At 37.5% G+C, this 22,863-nt stretch overlaps 1 protein-coding gene across 3 annotated transcripts in view; it reads right to left on the bottom strand.

Annotated features, from left to right (window-relative positions):
* The window catches only part of THADA (THADA armadillo repeat containing), a 325,009-nt gene that overhangs the window by 172,859 nt on the left and 129,287 nt on the right, over positions 1-22,863 (bottom strand). For all 3 annotated transcript variants that reach the window (XM_076000708.1, XM_076000709.1, XM_020288594.2), the window contains 2 exons: positions 6,448-6,537; positions 5,135-5,266 (listed from right to left, as the gene is read on the bottom strand). In XM_076000708.1, the coding sequence (XP_075856823.1) occupies positions 5,135-5,266; positions 6,448-6,537 (222 nt within the window). The remainder of the gene's footprint in view (positions 1-5,134; positions 5,267-6,447; positions 6,538-22,863) is intronic.

Raw genomic sequence — 22,863 nt, forward strand, 5'->3', positions numbered from 1 at the left:
TGGAGATAAAGTGAGGAGGGCATGACTTCCTTCTCAGCAGTGTATTAACCGATCTCTGCCTCATTTCTCTCTCTATAGAGCAAATCTTGCCCTCTGCTTATCTATACAAATTCTGGGAAGGCAGAACAAACAGAAATGCGATGTGCAGCCTTGAAGGAGAGTTCCTGGTATTACAATCACAAATGAAAATGGAAGTCAACTACTGTCTACTGTCTACTCAACACTATGGAATACAAGCTCTTTCAACTTCATAACCTGAATAAGGAGCAAAGTGATAATCCCTTAATTATGTAACTTTCAAGGAAAAGAAAACAAGAGTCAATATTATTCCCTAATATCATAAGCTTTAAAGGACCAACAAACTCTTAGTTTTTGTATCCCTAATTTCCCTTTTTTCAAGACTGGTAGAATCAAAGGGTTCTATGAAATATTTTTAAAATATATAAAACATATATTTTCTAATTCTGTGATTATTGGCTAGATTTTCATATTTCAACTAAAAAAGTTTCTACTGCATAGGTTCCTATGGGTGATTTCCACTGTCACATGTTTAATTAAGACTGTACTGCTATTTGTACTTCAATATTTCTCAGAGAAAAGAAAAGCAAGCGACTCACTTGAACTCAGGATTTCAAGGCCAACCTGGGCTACACAGTAAGAGCCTGTCTCTCTTTAAAAAAAAATAAAAAGGAAGAGAAAAATAAACAAGGTGGGAGTAGAGAAGATCCTTTTAAAAGTACCCCAAAAGCTGGGTCCAGTGGTTTGCACCTGTAACACCAGCTACTCAGGAGGCTGAGAGGGGAGGATTGCTTGAGGTGAAGAGTTTGAGGCCAGCCTGGGCAACATAGAGAAAACCTGTCTCTACAAAAAATAAAAAATAAAAAAATTGGTAGGGCATGGTGGCATGGTCCTGTAGTCCCAGCTACTCTGGAGGCTGATGCAGGAAGATCACTTGAGCCCAGGAATTCAAGGCTGCAGTGCGCTATGATCATGTCACTGTACTCCAGCCTGGGTGACAGAGCGAGACTCCATCACCTAAAAAAAACAAAAAAGCCCTATAAAGGCAGTGAAGGGATTTCTCCCACAGGTATTAATCAGATCTCAGCTATCAACCATAAAAGGTACTTTCTGTCTCAACTGATCTCCACATACACACAGGTGGTGACACTGGTCCAGAGATGATAAAGAGCCTTGTCCAAATGACACAGCTAGTGACTAAGTGGCAGAGCCTGGAGAGAATCAGGTCTCTTGAGTCCTGGGCCTTTGCTCTGTTCAGGACTCCATGGTCCTAGGTTTGGGGCATAAGTGGTTTCCTATAGCTCTTCAACTGAAACTTGCTTGTGAAAGGGAACTCAAAAGATGCATGTCCCCAGACTTTTGGGTCTCTGAAAAGACTTTCTAGTCTCTAGAGTCCCAGACAAGTGGGCCTTGGTGAGTTGTGTTCAGAAAGCCAGCTGAGACTGTAAAGCATGAATCTCTCTGTTTTGTGGTATCTGAACTGAAAAATCAATGGTCTTAAATTGAAGGCATCATATTCACATGGTAAAGGGCTGTATATTTGGACTCAACACAGCATCATAAAATATACTGGATTAAAAAATTTATAAACAAGATACTGGGATTAACATTATCATTTCTGTTCCAAGGTGATGCAACAATCATAACTGCATATACATATAACTTTGGAAAATCCAAATCAACAACTTCTAGGATTTAAGTCAACAAAGAAAATCAACAGAGAAATAGGCTTGGATAAATTCTTAAATATGGGATAAAGGACTAAAAATACAAATAATGCTACAAATATCTTTCAGAGAGGAAGAAAATAGCAGGTCGGCATATATAAATCAAAGGGAAATAAAAAGCTGTAGTTGAGGCTTTTAATCTTCTCACTGTGCAATTCACCTTAACATAGTCAGAGCAACCTTTGCACTACTCCCACAAGCTGAGAATTTTTTCTTTAGCTAAACTTATAGTATCCATGAGCTTGATTAGAGTGCTTCCAAGTCCATAAATCACCAATAATAATGCTACAAAAATAAAATACTGCCTATCCACTGCGCATGTCCTATCTTTCTAGCTATTAACCCAAGTCAGAACAGCCTATTCTTTACCTGACTATAACCACAAACATTGTCTGGAATGATAGGTTTTATGATCAACCTTTCACTTTCTTCATGAATAATTTTCTCAGAAGTAATCTAAATCCAATGTGTTAAGTTTTATCAAATACATTATTTTTAAATAAATCTATTTATATAATAGTTCATCTCCCCAGTGAATATTTTGGGGTAACATGGGTTGTCCCTGCAATAATTGATAAATCTCAAAACTAGGTTTTCTAACTCTAAATCTACGGCCTTCCACTTCACCAAAGATGGTCAAGAAAGAAGAGCCAGTGTTCCTCTGTGTCTGGCCCCGGGTCAATCCCATAACCCCAGGCAACTGTCCCCATGGGTGCCTGACCACAGATGGCAGATCAATCCAATCAGCCACCTTTCCTACAAGAAAAGCAAAGTAAGGAGCAGATCCCACCACTGGTGGGGACATTACCTCTACATTCCCCAAACAGCCTGTACTCAGATGCACCAACTGTGGACATAGGCTCCTCATCGCACTTAGTTGCATAAATTTCAGGCCTCATGGGCCCTCTCTCAGCATAGCTAAAGTCACTGGCTACAAAAGAGGCATCTGCTTGTTTTGGTGTAATAGAAAGAGGACATGTAACATTCCTGACAAGTCCTGCAGTCTTGGTTCAAATTCCAGCTCTGTAACTGGTATGCTCTCTGAACCTCAATTTACTCAGCACGAAAATGGAGGTGATGACACCTCCTCTCAGAGAGTCACAGTAATCAAAATACTCAGTTCAGTGCCTGGCAAAAAGTCAGGGCTCAACAAAGGCTGGTCTATTTTCCTACTGACCAGTCTGCTCAGAACACTTTCTTGCCCGTTCTATGAATTCCTGGGTCAAAATCTACTTCTTAATAAACCCCTTGAATAACCTAACCAAGTATGACCTCCCATCTACTACAGTCTAGTTCAGGTGTCCTCAAACAACAGCCCACGGGCCACCTGTGAGTGTTTTTGCCCGTTTTTTACTTCCAAATAAGATATGTGCAGTGTGCATAGGAATTTGTTCATAGTTTTTTAAAAATTATAGCGCAGCCCTCCAACAGTCTGAGGGACAGTGAACTGGCCCCCTGTTTAAAAAGTTTGAGGACCCCTGGTCTAGTTTATTGAAGTCTTCTCTGTGTGTGGCTCTGATGGTATTTAAGTTTAGTGCTCCAAATTTAATTTTGCTATTCCAAGTGTGATCTATAGACCAGCAACACTGGCATTACAGAGAAGTTTGTGTGAAAGGCAGACTTTCAGGTCCTACCCCAGACTTATTGTATCAGAATTTACATGATACCCAAGCAATGATTATATCTTAAAGTTCAAGAAGTACTGTTCTATAACACACAGACACTCAATAAATCAAAACCTATTAACTTTCTAATTAAGGAATCAGTTGTGGCACTTCTGCTGTTGGTAGTGCTCTATGAATCTTTACTCAGGTAGAAAGCAATGATTAACCATGGCATTTTCACTGGAAGAACAGGATGATTACAAACTTCTTACTTTGTGTCTTTTGAGTTTAAAAAATGAGGCACTAAGTATATTGCCCTCAAAGCAATAATTAAATCTTCTGTATCAAGGCAATCTTCATTTTATATAATAGGTAATTTGCATGTAAGTAAAATGAACATTCTAATTATATGTAAACTAATTAAACAACAGTTTGGAAGGATGCTTTCAATGTAGTAATTTCTTGTTTCTAGGATGCAACAAGTAAGACTGATTAGTAAAACGCTTCTATAAATTGAAGGTTCTCAATACAGATGAAAAGGTTCTAAATCAAATCTGTCTCTCATGTATACTATGTGATTCTGTGCACACACCTTTCCCCCTTGCATCAACTTTCTGAAAATGGTTCTTAGTTCTTTCAAGTTATTCGCGAAAGAAAAAATGTTAAGGCCCCAAAAGTAAAATTTACCACCCAAATTCCTAAAATGAATCACCCTGGATGAGGGAGACTGGTAACTTTGTGTATCAGGAAACAAAAACCAGTCTGAGTGAGTCATCTTTGTGATCAAAGATAACACAGCCACTGCCAGGGCTTGGCACAAACAAATGGCTACAGCATTCACATGCCAGAATCTCATGTTTTATGGTTTCTCACATTAAAATGCATAAGTCAGCTCAGTGAAACCAGGAAGCAGAACCCAGGATACCACATAAATAACAAGCTTATTCTCTTGAGTTTAGGTTCTTATCCTTCTGCTCTAAGTCTATTTTGATTTTCAGTAGAGAGATAAAGATGAAGGTGCTATTTTACTGAGGTAAGCAGAAAGGTAAAAGCTAAATAATATGACAGGATTCTGAAATGTTTCATGAGAAAATTCAATACTTTTTGGAAGCCTATGTATTGAGGCCTTTGATCCAAAATGAACAACATAATCAGAAGGTGGCAGATGCCTGAAAAAAATGTAACACAGGAAGTGGTGGCAGGCTCTAGAAGCAGAAAAGCCTGTTATTTTATTTCATGCATCCTCTATATTCATGGCTCTTTTTCAGGTAGTCTAAGCTTAAAAAAGAAGATGAGTGGGAACTCATGCCCCATGGCAGTGTGCCATCTACATGCTATCCCCTCCACCCCCTAGCAGACTCCTCCAGACTGAAGAGCCAGATGTCTTGATATCCTCTTGAACCCCTAGACAAGAGATAAACACCAGGACCAAGCCTGCCCCGTGCTGGCCAGGGTCAAAACAGGGATAATGCAAACAACAGGCTATGTTTTTCAAAAGGGGTATCTCCTGTCAACACTACCTGCCATTAGGCAGGGCTCCAAGGAAAATATACACAGGTGTATATATAATGAGCTTCTGTATTCATGATGTAAGTACCTTCCTCTGAAATATTAGAGGCCAGTTGGGAGTAATGGCAATAAGCCCCAGCCCCTACTTTCACAAGACCCCTTCCAAAGTAAAAAAAAAAAAAAAAATTACTATAATTTCTGAAATAAGAACAAGATAAAATATTCCCATAAAACCCCCACACCCGCCCCCACTATTTCCAGGCAGTATGACTCTACCTCATAATGAAAGGAACAAAAGGTGCCATGCTGAGAGTAGAAGTAGTGCCATCCATTGGGGAAGGGTAGAGTCTCTCCAATACCAAAAGCAAGAGAAACATGCTTGGATGACGATTCAGTTCTCCCATATCACTGAAAAAAAATTATTGCACATAAAAGATTTAAAATTTAAATTTAAGTAGTGAGGCACTATCTTCAAACATTTTTTCTCCTTAAATAATGATGTATATGAAGTAACACTCTCTCTGATTAAGGATATAGTTTTCCTTTTTTTTTCTCTATTCACTTCCTATCTTCCTAATGTGCATGATAAGGAAAAATTATTGGCAAAGCCACGGACTGGGCTTTTCCACATGATCCTCTTCTCAAAGCTAATCATTTGCTTAACTAGAGTGTCTGCTCTTTTGATTAGAACTATTCATACAGTAGAGAGGTGCCTGTTCCAGAGTATAAAATGTGAAACTTTGGACACCCAAATGTATTTAAGAAAGCATGAAACAAGCAGTGACTTAGTAGGGCCAGAAAAGCATGTCTGCGCAAACTACTAATGTGAGGAAATACATCATAAACAGAAGTAAAATTCACGGATATAATTTTATTTTCTAATTATAGACAGCTAGTGTACATTCATACCAAGTACAAAAATTGCTGGAAGAATAGAAAAGCACATGTTCTAAGATGTCCATACTAAAAATTCTACTACTAGCTAGACGATGTGATTAGAAGGACAATGGTGAATTTTTCTATCTACCCTAGTAAGATCGGAAGCCCTCTTGATGGCTTTGGTTAGTTTTTCGACAGTCACTGGCCATTTTTGCTCAGATAGATCAGTACCATTTATGATTATAGGTTCCAGATTAGTCAGCTAAGTACTGTAGTTTCACAATGGTAAGTTGCAACAGGCCAGTGATAAAAAATGACAGGTGCGGATTAAGCAAACTCAGTATGTAAACACACAGATTTAAAAAAAAATAATAGGAAGAAAACAATTCTGAACAGATGAAATCACTATGTTTCTAAGTTACTTCCTATATAACACTGAAGAAACTGAAATTTTACCAAATTTAAAATAAAAAAGGGCTTAAAATATAAAATACAATATAAAAACAGTATTTTATACAACTTTTCATGTACAAATCTACTATGGAGAGCCAGCCAGGCAACATGATGTAATTATAAAGAAGCACTTAAAAAGAAAGCCATCTGTGTTACAAGGGGTTATTAAAAACAGTTGCCTATGGGGAAAATCTCAATTAATGAAGTAATTCACATCCTCAATTTCATTTTGCCCCACCCAATTCTCTCCCCCTTACCTGTCCACTGTATTGGCTACAGCTTCCAACTGTTTGAGAAGAAAAGGATAGAGTTCTGGAAAACGAGAGAAAAACTCTCTTCCTGTCATTCTGTGGAGTGGGGGGAAAAAGATAAATTAGTATCATTTACCTTCCTCTGATTTGATAATAAAGCCTTTTTTAAAATAGGAAGATAACTAGGGTCATTAGTTTGGATATTTAATGCAATAACAGTTAAAAACAAAAATTACAGCATCTTAAGAGTTTAACAATCAACAGAAATGATACATATAATTTTGATTTTGGAAGTGTTCTTAATGCATGGTCTTTTATCTCAAATTTTAAGATTATGTATGTTTACAAATATTCATATTAAATTCTGTTAAGGAAGAAATATGTAATCTGTGAAAATGCCAAGTGTCCACAATTGATTTCAACTATGAGTATAATCAACACCAATCAACTGAGACTGACTCAGCTTTGGTGGTTACAGCAAGTCTAGAACAAGCTTTCTCAACCTCAAATGGCATGTTATACCAAATAATTCTTTGTTTCAGGGGGCTGTCCTGGGCATTGTAGGATGTTCAGCAGCCTCTGTGGCTTCTACACACTAGAGGCCAGTAGCACAACACCCTTCCTATACCCTGCAATCATGACAATCAAAATGTCTACAGATATTGCCAAACATATCCTGTGGACAAAATGGTCCCTGACTTAGAACCACTGGTTTGGAGTACGGTTATCAGAAGTACAGACCTGGCATGTGAAATTCTACAGATCTCACATGGTTCTACAGATCTCTTACAGGTTCCATGGTACCCCATGGAACCTGTAAGGATTATCTTTTCCATTTTTATAAAAACTACTCTTGAACTCTACCAAGGTCCTAAAAACAGTTCCTCAGATTGTATAACTGATCAAAAAGCTCAAGCAAAATATAGAATTTAGTTAAATATCCTGTCTCTGTAACTATTAAAGAACTCCAATTAACGGAGACTCAGAATATCACATTTTTAAAAACTGAAACATATTTTACATGCAGAAAAATGCTCAGATCTTGAGTGTACCATTTGATCCACATATACTCATGTAATCCACACCCTTAATAAGACTCAAAAAATTTCCACTGTCCCATAAAGTTCCTTCATGCTCCTTCTCAGCCAACTTCCGCTGAGGAACCACCGATTTGATTTCTATCACCACAGTTCGGTTTTCTCTATTCTAGAATTTCATATATATCTAATAATACATAATTTTTGAGCTTTGTTCATCCAGCATGAATGAAACTTATCCATGATATTCGACGTATGAGACTTATCCATGGTATTCGATATATCAGTAGTCTGGTTCTTTTACTGTTGAGTAGTATGAACATGCAAGTATGTTTATTCTTTCTTCTACTGACAGACATGGCTCTTCCCATTTTTTGGCTATTGTGAATTAAGCTGCTATGAAAATCTTGTATAAGCCTTTCTGTGAACATGTTTTGATTTCTCTTGGATTAGTATCTGAGTATAAAACTGCAATATGTTTAACATTTTAGGAAACTGACAGTTTTCCAAAATAATTATAACATTTTATATTCCCCCAAATAAATGAGAGTTCTGGTGGCCCTATAGCCTTTCCAATATTTGCTGCTGTCTTTTTTTTTCCTTCCATTTTAGTCATCCTTGTGGGTAGTGATAACTCCCTGTGATTTGGATTTGCATTTCCTTGATGCCTAATGATGCTGAACACTTTTCATGTGATTTGGTCATTGGTATGGCCCTTTGTGAAATATCTACTCAAGATTTTTAACCATTTTTATTAATAAGTTGCTTTTCAAAGGAAAAGCACATATATTCATGGCAAATACTTTCTTCTAGTCTGCAGCTTGCCAACTTATTTTCTTAATAATGTCTTTTGATAAGCAGAAGTTTGACATTTTTTGATGAAGTTTAATTAATCAAAAATTGTTTCCATTATGATTCATGCTTTCTATGGCCTCTGTAAGAAATCTCTGCCTACCTAAAAAAGATATTCTATGCTTTCTTCTAGAAGCTTTATGGTTTTAGCTTTTACATTGAGATCTATGATACATTTTAAGTTAATTTGGGAGTATGGTATGACATAGAGGTCAAGGTTCTTTTTTTCTACATTGATGTATGTTTAACAGGGAGATGCTATAAAAAAAGATAAGTCTTAAATAGAGAGATGTGCTATGTTCATAGATTAGAAGAGTCAATATTATAACAATGAAATTCTCTCCAAATTGATTATAAATGTAATGCAATTCCAATAAAAACTGTAATTGTGTGTGTTTGTGTGTGTGTATGTGTGTCTAAGTGACCTGACAAGTAGATTCTAAAATGTATATAGACACACCAAGGGCCAAAAGTAAGAGTGGCAAAGCTAATTGTAAAGAAGGTTGGAGAACTCAATCAGATAGCTAAAAATATCATAAAACTTGGGTAAATTAGGACACTGTGGAGAGAACGAAACGAATAAAATAGAACACACAGGAACACACATATATGAAAATTTCATTTGTGAATCAGCTGACACTATAGATCATAGAGAAAAGTATTCTAATAACTGATTACCCACAGGCAATTAAAATTGAATTCCAGCCTCCTACTCTACACAAAATTAAATTCTACTGAATTCAAAACTTTAAAAGAGCATAAAGAAAAAATACAAAATAATAAATGAAGTTTTTGACCTATTTTGAAAATTTACAATTCTGCCCTGACCACTCCTGGCATGCTTCTTTATTTTCCCCAATGACAACTCCAGGCAGCCTAGGTGGTACAACTTCCATATGGCAGTCTGGCCAAAGAATCCTTAGAAGATTCTAACTTAATTCTGTATAGCCACCTGGATTGACCTGGTCCTAAATCATAAGATAATGACCACTTATTTGAGTACATTATTTGCTGAATCTTCCTAAGGTGGCCCATGGGGGACATAATAGGTTTCTATAAGTTTTATAAAAATGCCTTATCTCTCTTGCACTTGACCATTCTAGACAAAATGTGTGGTTGCAAGTAGGAAATAACTGGAAAAAGGTAGGTACACTTATAGCTACTGAAATGGTACAAGTGATTTTGAGGCAGTGGAGAGAGAACAACCTTGACACCTGGGAAGGGTACGAGGGAAGGAAGAATGTTAAGGGTCTCTGTTTTTCTGAAAACAGAGCCTTCTTCACCAAGGAAAATGTAGCTCTCCCAAACTGTCATGAAATCATTAAATTTAACTAACTGCTGGGTCTGTCATCCTCCATCAGATGGCTCTAAGCATGATTTGACTATCTTTCCCCTTAAAACCTTACTGAGAAAACTATCAGAAACTGTACATAATGGCCTTGGCTCCAGGACCTAACCCTTCCACGCAACTCTGGATGCCTCCCCCTTTTCTGTAGCCATTGCTAAGTCGTTGCAAAGGGCAGTCGAATGACACTCAGCTGTTGGTGTGGGCAAAACACGACAGGATGGAATGACTGCCCACAAAGCAGTCTCTCCAAAACCAAAAACTAGAATCAATTATTTGCACTGAACTAGGAACTTTATAGTTAACAGCTGGTTGTTAGGCCATGTTGAAGGCATTGTCAATATATGCAGCTTAACTGATGTAGAGAGTTTTCCAAATTATAAACAAATGCTTTCTTTACAGGGGCAGTAGGTGTGCTCTTGGAACTCCATTTCTTTAGTTTAAGTTGGCATTAACTTGCCTCTCTTCTCAAAACATAGTGAGTTGTACGTTAGGTGTGGGTATCAGAGACCTTCCATTGTTTAAGGAAATACCACCAGGAGATCCTATAGCCCACATATGACTGTGAAGATCTCTCCCAAATAAGGTTATGCTTGGTTATTCACAGAAGCCTCCCAGAGGTATAATTGACTCATTCTTTTTTCACACCTTGTGGTTGGTCATTCCTACTGTGAAGTCATCCAACTACAAAACATGGTGTCCAGAGTAAGAGGTTACAGCGAGCTACAATCGTGTCACTGCTTTCCAACCTAGACAACAGTTCAAGACCCTCTCTCTCTTATAATCATAGTAACAATAAAAAAGACAGTATAGAAATAAGGGATAGATGTTGGGAGACAATTCTCCATGAGCTTCCCACATTACTGTACATACTGCAAAGTGAAGTGCAGTGACTGCCCTTCATTCTAGACTCTATTCAAGGATGTTTATATTAATATAATGAACAGCCTTGGAAGATATGGTATCCCCCTCTGGAACAGAGGGAAGACATGTTTACTGCCCATTATAAAAGATTAAGGTCCCCTAACTGAGTTCCTCTCCTGTAAAGCAATCCATTGCATACACAGGTACCATCTATCCCTCTCTACAATTCTTTGCACTGCTCTGTGGACACTGGAGCTCAGGACACTGGCACAGAAATGCTGATACTCTGGCTGTTGGTACTGCTGTAACACACTGCCCTTCATTTCTGACCTCAGGTGTCTCATGTCTTCTACTACCATCTATTTAATAGGAAACTGTGCCACATTAACTTACTAGCTTGCAAATGAGTAAAAGGGTCTAAGACCCTTTAAAGTTCTGGGCAAGAGAATCATGCAAAAAGGAATGAGAGTAATTTGATAAGGCTTTAGATCCACAATGGTCTAAGATATGACATTTTAAACATCAAAATAAATAACAAACACATTGAAATACATCAATAAATGGCATAATGAGTTCGTAATAACTCATGTTACTGGTCACCATTGGAAGTTGCTAGGACAGCAACTTAATACTGTGAAAATTAATAAAGAATGGAAAAGAAAAACATTTATCCTATATCCCCTAAAAAACTGTATTAATAGTAACAAATAATTAAAGACAGTCTTCATAGAAGAATTCTAGCCAATACATGGAGAAGAAATAATAGAATTAGAAAATCACCATTTTATAACCCCTAATAAAAAATAATAGGTCCAAGGCAGTGATTATAAATGGAAGCCAAACTATTAAATGAAAGGTTGAAAAGGAACTTCCTAATGGAATAATCAAGATAACACAACCTGACATGAACCCACTGATCAATCTCAGCATTACCAAAGGTGGGACCACTTTAAATGTCTCATGCATTAGGAAGCACACCCATTACCTATAAAATATTCTTGCCTAAAGAAAACTCAATTTGAATTTAATCAAGTCTCTCACTCTAAATGTCATTTAGCAAAAATATGGAGGAAAAGAAGAACAAGTTAAATAGTACTACAAGAAAGCACTCAGTCATAACCAGAATTTGGGACATTCCACAGGAAAATTATCAGGTTTTACTTGTAAGTCAATGGCAGGGGAAGAGTATAAAATGTTACAGACTAACAGAGACCTACGAGACTAAGAAACTTAAAAGACTTATGAACTAAAAAAGAATAAATGCAATGTGAGGATGATGTTAGGATCCCAATTCTACCAAAACAACTATATAAAGACATTTCTAGGACAATAAGGAAATTCTGAATATTAATAAATTATTAACTTTGTTAGATGTGATAATAGTGTGGTGTTATTTCTTTTTAAAACCCCTTTATCACTGAGTAATGTATACTGAAGTTATTTACAGGAAGTCTGGGGTCTCCTTTATAGGAGGGTAAGAAATAGATGAAATAAGATTGGCAAAATGCTGGTCATTGCTAAAGCTGAGTGATAGATATACAGGGGGTAGTTATACTATTCTCTTCATTTTGACATGTTGAAAATTTCCATAATGAAAAGTTTTTTAAAAATTAAAAATAAAAAGACAAGCCACAAATAGAACATTTGTATGCATGTATCTGCAAATTACATAATCAGTATTCAGAATATATGAAGACATCCAATGAATTAATAACCAAAAGACAAACAATTCGATATAAAAATGGACAAACCTATCAAAATACACTTCACAGAAAATAAACATTTGTGGCCAATAAACATTTAAAAAGAAGCTCAAGGCCGGGCACAGTGGCTCATGCCAGTAATCCTAGTCCTCTGGGAGGCCAAGGCAGGTGGATCTTTTGAGCTCAGGAGTTCGAAACCAACCTGAGCAAGAGCGAGACCCCATCTCTACTATAAATAGAAACAAATTAATTGGCCAACTAATATATATAGAAAAAATTAGCCAGGCATGGTGGCACAGGCCTGTAGTCCCAAAAACTTAGGAGGCTGAGGCAGTAGGATTGCTTGAACCCAGGAGTTTGAGGTTGCTGTGAGCTAAGCTGACACCATGGCACTCACTCTAGCCTGGGCAACAAAGTGAGACTTTGTCTCAAAAAAAAAAATAAAAAGAAGCTCAACTACACCAAGAAACTATTTTATATCCTCAAATTAGCAAAGACTAAAAAGTCTGACAATACCAAGTATTATAACTTTCTGAAACTGCTGACAAAAATGAAAATTACTGGAACAATTCTGAAGCAATTTGGAATTTTCTTGAAAACCAGAGATTTGTTCACCCAGTAACTCGAAAACGCTACTCCTAGGTAAACAGCCTAGATAAACTCTTGAACATGGGTATCAGAAGGCTTGTACAAGCATATGCATAGCAGCCGTAAGTCCAACAACAGAGTGAACAAACTGTACTATGGTAGTTCCCCCTTATCTGTAGTAGATATATTCCAAGATCCCCAGTAGATGCTTGAAACCATGAATAGTCCCAAATCTTACATATACCACGTTTTTTCCTATACATACACAACTATGGCAAAGTTTAATTTATAAATTAAGCACATTAAAAGATTAACAACTAATAATAAAATGCAACGATCATAATACATGGTAATAAAAGTTAAATGAATGTGTTCTCTCTAAATATCTTATCGCACTGTACTCACACTTCTTGTGATGATGTGAAATGATAAAATGTGATGAAATGAAGTGATGTAGGCATTATGATATAGTATTTAAAATGTATGAATTGTTTATTTCTAGAATTTCCCATTTAATATTTTCAAACCACTGTTGGCCGCAGGTAACTGAAACTGCATAATGCAAAACCAAAAATATCCTTACCCACGGTTGTAGTCACACACAGTCAAATGTGGTCCAAAAACATTAAATGGCAAATTCCAGAAATAATTCATCAGTTTTAAACTGCATGTCATTCTTAGTAGCATGATGAAATCTCATGCTGTCCATCCTGCCCAGGATGTGATTCATTCCTCTGTCCAGCATTATTCAGGCTATATATGCCACCAGCCCATTAGTCATTTAGTAGCCGACTCGGTTATCAGATCAACTATCTTGGTATCACAGCACTTGTGTGTAGGTAACTTTTATTTTACTTAATAATGGCCCCAAAACACAAGAGTAATGATACTGGCATATTATTATAATTGTTCTATTTTATCATTAGTTATTGTTAATTTCTTACTGTACCTACTTTATAAATTAAATCTTATAACAGCTATGTATATATAGGAAAAAAATAGTATAAATATGGTCCAGTACTATCTGTAGTTTCAGGGATCCACTGGTGGTCTTCAAACATATCCCCCACAGAGAAGGAGGAACAACTGTAATGTTCCATTTCTTAAGCTAGGTGGTAGATCCAAAGTGCTTATTGCATTGTTATTCTTTAAACCTTACATACATTTTATAAATATTCTGTTGTATCTATTTCATATTCAGTAAATCAAGCCTTTTAAAAAAAGAAAGTCCTTATTCCCTTTCCAAATTACAGACTCATTAAACATTTATTGGACATTTTATCCAAAAAATGTTCATTTCCTTTTTGTTATTAGATATTTTAATGGAAAAGGTAATAAATGCAAATGTTAAAAAATATACACTAGACCAACCTACTGCCCCTCCTCATAGATAACTATGTAATAGCATTCAACTTTTCTTTTGAAAAAATTCAGTATATACAAGTACATACTTATTAGCTTTTTCTCCCACAAATAAGCATATTATATATTTTTGTGCACATTGATTTTTTCATCTAAACTATATCTGTAAACTCATTCAATATCAGGCACATTGATCTATTTTTTTCCATTTAAGGGCTGCAGAGTAATCTATGGTATGGTTGACCGTAATTTACCTAATCTTTAACCACAGGCTTTTTAATAAATTGCAAACCTGGGTTTTACAGGGAGAAAGGAAAACAACTCCACTACAGGTCACTGTTACATTCTTTACCACCTCAAAGCAAAACTGGTCAAGAACATCAGTTTCTATTCTTTTTTTTTCCCAGTATATTATGGGAGTACAAATGTTTAGGTTACATATATTGCCTTTGCCCCAACTGAGTCAGAGCTTCAAGCATGTCTATCCCCCAACTAGTGCACACTGCACCCATTAGGTGTGAATATACCCATCCCCTCCTCCCCACTCCCATCTGGCCGCCACCTGATGAATGTTACTACGTGCAAGTAAGTGCTGATCAGTTAATACCAATTTGATGATAAGTACATGTGGTGCTTGTTTTTCCATTCTTGTGATACTTCACTTAGGAGAATGGGCTCCAGCTTTATCCAGGATAATACAAGAGGTGCTAGATCACCATTGTTTATTGTGGCTGAGTAGAACTCCATAGTATACATACATATACCACATTTTATTCATCCACTCACGTACTCATGGGCACTTGGGTTGTTTCCATATCTTTACAACTGTGAATTGTGTTGCTATAAACATTCTAATGCAGATGTCTTTTTTACAGAATGTCTTTTTTTCCTTTGGGTAGATGCCTAGTATTGGGATTTCTGGATCAAATGGTAGTTCTACTTGTCGCTCTTAGAGGTATTTCCACATTACTTTCCACAGAGGTTGTACTAGTTTGCAGTCCCACCAGCAGTGTAGAAGTGTTCCTACGTCACTGCATCCACAGCAACATTTGTTGTTTTGGGACTTTTTGATAAAGGTCATTCTCACTGGAGTTAAGTAATATCTAAAACAGCATGGTACTGGCAGAAGAACAGAGACATAGACCAATGGAACAGACCTGAGAACCCAGTTCTCATATAGCCATCTAATCTTTGACAAAGCAGATAAAAACATACACTGGCAAAAAGAATCCTTATTCAATAAATGGTGCTGGGAAAATTGGATAGCCACATGCAGAAGACTGAAACAGGATATGCACCTTTCACCTTTCACAAAAATCAACTCACAGTGGATAATAGACTTAAACCTAAGGCATGAAACTATAAGAATTCTAGAAGAAAATGTTGGAAAAACTCTTACAGATATTGGCCTAGGCAAAGAATTTATGAAGAAGACCCCAAAGTCAATCACAGTTGTCATTCTTAGTTTCATCTTTGCCTTTTGATTTTGCAAGGAGGAGTACCCTGAAGGTAAATCTGTATGAGCTCAGTACTGGGATCCCTGAGTATACTTGCCCATATGGAATCTCTCCATACACAACCAAAAAGGCCAGTGGATATGTCTTCTATTTTTTTCTTCTTGGAGATAGAGTCTCCCTCTTGTTGCCCCGGCTAGCGTGCCGTGGCATCACCCTAGCTCACAGCAACCTCAAACTCCTGGGCTTAAGCAATCCTCCTTCCTCAGCCTCCCGAGTAGCTGGGACTATAGGCATGTGCCACCATGCCCAGCTAATTTTTTTCTATATCTTTTTAGTAGTCCAGCTAATTTCTTTCTATTTTTAGTAGAGACAGGGTCTTGCTCTTGCTCAGGCTGGTCTCAAACTCCTGAGCTCAAACAATACTCCCACCTCGGCCTCCCAGAGTGCTAGGATTACAGGCATGAGCCACCATGCTCAGCCTGGATATGTCTTCTTGAGAAATAAGTTATTAATTTCCAGAGGAATAAGTCACTTTTTAATGGCCTGGTATCTCTTGGTTGAGTAAGAGAGATAAGCATTCTCACTTATACAGACTATATGATTCTATCAGTATGATCTAGAAACTGTTCTGAGAGATAAGTGGCTCTACTGACCACAATACTGCCAGAGAAAGGGGCTGGAGAGCTACTATTCTAGGATTAAAGTCATTAGTTTAATTGAATTAAAGCTAATTGTCTCAAACAGCAAATTACTTCATTAAGTTACCTTAGCAAATATTTACAAACTCATCTATCTTGGAGGGTATATGAAGAGGGTACATCACTCAAAGCTAAATATTTGGGGAACATTACCTAACTTTTATTTTTAGGAGCCAAAAATACATCTTTTCAAAAATAAACTGTTAAAACTGTGGCCATGCTTGATGGTATAGGACTTTGAAGCATCAACTATGCATTGTCAGGGCTTAAGAAAAACCAAAATTATTTCCTCAGGAGAACAATGACCTTGTTGAAGCACTCTGAGAATACAGGTGGTGTTCTTCTATTCTAACATGCTGAAGAAAATGTTGACTCTATTCTGGTTCAGCTCACCTAAAAGGCCAGGATTCCAATTTACTGCAAACATAAAAGAGCTGAGCTCATGTACTTGCTAGGGAGCATATCTCAACTCTGCAGCAGCCCAAAGCTAGTACAGACTTGGCTAACTATTTATGAACTGTGCCTGAAGGATATGCAATATTAACAATTCTTGTGTATTATGAAACACAGCCTCAAGAGGTAGCGAGTAGGAGGATATCATAATTATCTAAGGGGCTTATTCAAACTTCACTCACCTCTGATTCTCAACTGTACCAAAAGGTCTACAGCACCTGGAATCCAGAACTTAGGCAGATAATATATTAACACCAGCCTTCAATTAATTGTACTACATTAGTTTTTATGGTTATACTGAGTGAAGAATCACTATTTATAATAGTGCCTCTATGTGAAAGAATTTCATAGGTTTTTAGCTGCCTGTATAGGTCTGTAACCTAGCTTATTTTAAAAGGCCAAGATCATGAGACCATTTTAGGTCACATTTGAATCTCGCATCTCTAATCCTGGAACATCTGAGTCTTTTCTCTCTCTCTCACCTGCTGCTTGATCAAAACTGTGATGTAACTGTATTTTTCTCACAAAAGTAGCAAATATTTTTACAAGTATCTACATACTTCAAGTTGAACTAGGTCCTAGGGGAGATACTAACAATAAAAGACCACTCTTGGAACTTAAAATCTGGTTAGGATGACAAAGTATACACATACAATATAATTATTTAAGGCAAACCATTGTATGTGTCGAATAATGACTACACTAAAAGTTCAGAGTTAGAAAAGATCATTGCACAGTTTTGTGAGGAAAATAGAAACAAAGGTAAGCCTGGAAAAATAAGTAAGAATGGATTAAAAAGGAGAGAAGACAGCATGGAGGGGTGTAGGTAGATAAGCTGGTTGGATGACAAGAAGACTTCATGAAAAGAGAAGGTAGAAAAGACATGTTGGTATAAAATGTTTAGAAATTTGAATGCCAAACTAAGCAGCTTCGCCCATATCTTATAGGCTTTGGAAGTTTCTGAACAGGAGACATATGTGACAAGAGAAGATGGACCAGGCTAGAGAGGGAGTAGAAACACGGTGGCCCAACACACATTCACTCAATGTGTACCTTATCACTTCAACTACAGATAGATTTCTGCAGGTAAAGGACCATAATCTTATACTTCTTCACATCCCTCTGAATTGATACACAGCACAATATTTGTAAATTTTAGCTGACCAGTAACTATTCTGGCAATAAAGGAACAAATAATATTAGTCAGAGAAGAAAAAAAAATTCTAATATAGTTGACTTCAGACCTATGCCTTATGCTCTTTTTCTTCTCTTAGTGACTGGTACCCACCTAATCGCCACCTAACTATGCACCCCCCAACTTCCCAAGCCCAGAAATTCTCTATGAATTCAATCAACCAGCAAATTTTGCTGTTTCTATCTCCAGAGTATCTGTTCATCTCTTTCTCTCCATATCCATTGTTGCCACCCCAAGTCTGACTGCTATAATCTCTTCCCTAGATTCTATAACTGACTCTTACCCAATCTCTTTGCTTACCATCTTCCCCCTTCATTTTGCCTCTCTGCTGCGGTAAGAGTTCTCTTTCCAAAATACAAATCAGATCATATGATATTGTAAGATTAATGGCTCCATATACTTTTTTGGATAAAATCTAAACCCCTCAGCCTGATAATGACTCAGTTGTCCAGATATTTCTTGCCTCTGTATCTTTACAATCTAATCATATAGAATATCTTTTTAGTTCCATCAGCATTCTATGCTTTCCCTACCCTCCAGGTGGTAGCAAATGTACTTTCTGCCAGGAACACTTCTTCTGCACCCCCACATCCTACTCTCACCTCACTTGCCACACTAACTCCAAATAATCCTTCAAGTTTTGGCATAAGCAGACTTCTTCCAGGTCAAGTCTGGGTTAGGTGGCTGTTCTCGGTTCTACACTACCATCTGTGCTTTCCTCAGCATAGCATCTTACATCATGTCATACATGGAACTTTTTGTTTACCTGCTTATTTCTCCTACCAGATTATACTCTGCACAGGCACAGACGTCAGCTAACTTCTTTTTCCCACAGCATCTCAGATACTAAATATGATGCCCAATTCACAGCTGGTGCCCAATAAACAGCTGCTTGAGTGAGTGAAGCAAAACAAAAGGACAGAATCCTTAAGACAGACAAGGAGAAAGGAATTATGGCTAAAATGGTAAATATTAATAATTTAATTAAGTGCATCATGAGCTATAGATCTAATGGCATTCAGAATCATCATTTGAGTTAATAAATTGAGTATCCTGCCAAGGCTTGAATTTTCTTAAACACAAACAGATAAAGCTTGTCTCACTGGTTTATAAACAGTTCAATTCTAGTTCACCCAAATAAGCAAACAGGCTGATAGGTTACCTCCACAGATATAGTGAGCCCTGGGGGTAAATTCTCCAGTGACAGACATTTCAAACCTGTTTATCTATGTGATCAAAAACTAGCCCAGCAACTTTAGGAAAACAATAGAAGTGATAATCAAAGAGGAAAAACCAAACCTCTGTAAGTTCAGGCTCCTAGGAAGAAAAAAGAAGACAATCAAAAATTGTGAATGAGATAAGACAGACAGACATAGATGAAAACTAACAAGTCAGGATAAAGGGTAAGAAAGAAGCAGCCTTAAACTCAAAACTGTGAGATTATACAAAAGGTGAGTTATTCCTTAACTCACCAGGAAAAGACAGGCTGATCAGAGGCCCTTGGGAAAACAGAGAAGCTGCTTGCAGAACTCTACTTGTCTTGCACCAAGTATAAGGCACCAGGAGCAAGAGCGGCTGTGACCTAAACTAACGAGACACTCCTCAGCCTGACCTGTTCACCAATGGACTCCATAGAGGCCAGCCAGGGCCTAGAAGAAAGTAGGCAGGCAACAGAGGCTTACTGAATCAATGATATGCCTGCCTGGCACCATTTTGTTTTATTTTAAAAGCTTTATAAAAATTATTCTAGCATTACTTACTTGTTTATTGAGGATAAATTAGTTAATAAAGAATACTACTGCAAAGAAAAATCTAAAAATCACCACAATACCACCCAAATTTAGCCACCAGTCTAATGGTTTGATGTTTATCTACCTACACCTCTCTCCTCCTTATATACTGTTCTGTAATCTGCTTTTGACACAATTTATCGAAAATGGTTCCCTAGCAATCTGAATCCATATTAACACAGTAGCCTCTGTGCTTACACTCTCTTCTGTGCTTCTCTTGTGTTTGAACACGTCTGTCCATAGGTTCCTCCAGGGCACCAACCCAGATACCAACCTAGAACAACTTGCCCCCACATGGGCTAAGCCATATGTGGAAGACAGTCCCTACTCTACCTATGTTAGGAGCTTCCCTTTTGTCTGCACATTCCACATCTAATCTTGGTAATGCCAAGGGTCTAGTTCTTGAGTTTGAAGAGCATTTGAGCTTTGGCCATTATGATAGGCTTTGAATCCAGCCTGCCATCTAACAGCCTAGAAAAACTTTTACTAAAATCAAGCTCCAGTTTATTTTAGAAATCCTCCTCTTGAGATCTGCCATACAGAAGCGGAACGCACTGTATGGGGGAAGGACATGCTTGTAGCCCTGGCTTGGGTGGGGCAAATGCATTACATGTAACCAAAATCTTTGTACCCCCATGATACCCTGAACAATAATAATAAAAAAAATCTGCCATACATATGACAAGTTGAAAAACCAGAAGCACAGGCTTCTGAGCTTAACAAAAGCATCCTGATGAAAACTATCATGCAATAAAAAAAAGCATTTGGTGAAATGTGTTAAAGGAAAAAGAACACATTTGCACTCCCCATTTCCTACATTCACATCCTACATTCCTTTTAATCATCTCAGGAATAGAAATCAACAGGTGATATACAAAGGTATAAAAAGAGAAAGCTAGCAAAGGCAAGCAGAAACATGCAGGAGTAAGGAACTGCATAGTAAACAGCTACAAAGGTATAGGTTGTATCTAGTTTAAAAAAAAAAAAAAACAAAAAAAACCAGGACTTATTCACAGGCCACAGAGCAAACACCATAAACCTGGTCATTAGATGGAAACAAATGCTGAAGACAAAAGCCTGGAGGTTTCCAGTTAATATTTCAAATGAGAACCTAATAAACCATTAAAACTGAGCTATTCCCTAGATTCTGGTCTATAAAACCATCCCACAGGAGAAAAATCAGGAAAGGGCTTGTGTTTCTTTGCCACAGTGACTGCTGATAAAAACAACAAGCCACCTTAAAGAGCACACAATACCCCTCAAAAGGAAACAAACCTATAAAGAAGACAAAGCATACACACACATTTCAAAGGAGATGATCAACTACAAATTAATAAACAAGAAACAAGTATTATAATAAAAAGAAATCTGGGCTTGGAATCCCACCAGGAGGACCATCTCTGACTCTGTTCTTAGAATCCTCTCCCCACCTGTGACTAGGCTGACACCAGCATTTCTCCCTACAGTAGTTAACAAAAGAATGAGTGATTAGAAAGAAGAACTATAAGTTAAGTACAGTAGTCCCATGGTGAGAATCTCACACTCAACAATCCCATGTAATCTTAATGATGGTTCTTCTACCAGGAAGTCCTTTTAATTATCTTCAGGCAAACCACACAGGAAGTTAAAGGAAAGGAATCTTCCTCATGGCCTCTGTTCTGAGTGTACTGACTCTGATCAGGTCTCTTCCTAGTTTCTTTGTTTCTCTTCCAAACCTCTGTAGATAGCCATGAGATTCTTGGACGGGTGTTACTTTTCTAATCCTTCTCTTTCAGGAAGGGAGGTTGCTTTTGAGATGGAGAATTCACAAATTGCTAAGCTGGCTATCACAGAGGATAGTGAAAGGTCATGGTTCTGGAAGTGCCCTGCCATCCCCCCTGGAAGTCACTGGTTCAGGGGTGGGCCAAAAAACACATTTCCTCTCATTACACAGCCAGTTGGCGAGTAAACACGAATCTCTGAAACTCTTTATGCGTGCAAGGTCCCACTTGGGTGGCTTATGTGGATTTTTTCCCTCAGGAATTAATTTTTAGAAAATGTTTCCTGTTGTATCCCATCATCTCTAAAATCTCAGAATCAAGTTATCTCTAATAGTTTAATTCCATAATCATTTTCTAAACAGTCTGTGAGAGACTTATTTCCAAAGATGGCCCAGAACTCCTGTCTTTCCTTGTATGTGCATGCCTTCTTCCTTTAAAAAGGTGAGCCTATTTCCCCTCTCCCTGACTCTAGGATGCTTGTGAGTTGCTTTGATCAGCAGAAGACAGTAGAAGTGATACTGTGCTAGTTCTGGCTTAAGCTTTAAAAAGCATGACAGCTTCTGTATTCACCTTCTTGGAGCTTTGACTATCCTGCTGGAGAGAAGCCCCCCATCAGCCCCAGTCATTTATGTCCAACTTCCAGTTTCAGACAGATGAGTATGAAGCCATGTTTGTCATCCCAGCCCCAGTGGAGGTCTCAGATGAATGCAGCCTTCTGAGTGATCCCATGTGACATCACATGGTGAAGAAGAACCACTCAGCTGAACACAGTTGACTCATAAAATTGTGAGAAATGATAAAATGTTATTTTAAGCCACTAAATTTTGGGGTGGTTTGTTATGCAGCAATATGTAACTGAAACAATACGTAACTGAAACACAGTTATAACATTGAAGGCACTGAGTTAGACTATGAAAAAAAGTAAGTATTTAGTATTCTAAATAAAAGGGATGCTGACAACAAGGAGTACACAGTTGACCTTAACTACTATATTCTGTCACATGTCTAGAGGCCAGAAACCTGAAATCAGTATCTATGGTATCAAAATCAGTACCCCTGGAGGCTCTATAGGAATCCCCTCTTTACCCCCAGCTTCTGGTGGCTGCCAGCATTCCTTTGCTTATAGCTGTATGACTCCAATCTCTGCTTCTGTGGTCACACTGTTTTCTCCTCCTCTGTCTCTCAAATCTCCCTCTGCATTACTCACATGGGTAATTTCATTAGGGCCCATACAGATAATCCAAGATAATCACCCCATCTCAAGCTCCTTAATTTAATCACATCTACAAAGACCCTTTTTCCTTACAAGGTAACATTT

Source organism: Microcebus murinus, chromosome 3 (assembly GCF_040939455.1).
Source record: "Microcebus murinus isolate Inina chromosome 3, M.murinus_Inina_mat1.0, whole genome shotgun sequence".
Lineage (NCBI taxonomy): Eukaryota > Metazoa > Chordata > Mammalia > Primates > Cheirogaleidae > Microcebus > Microcebus murinus.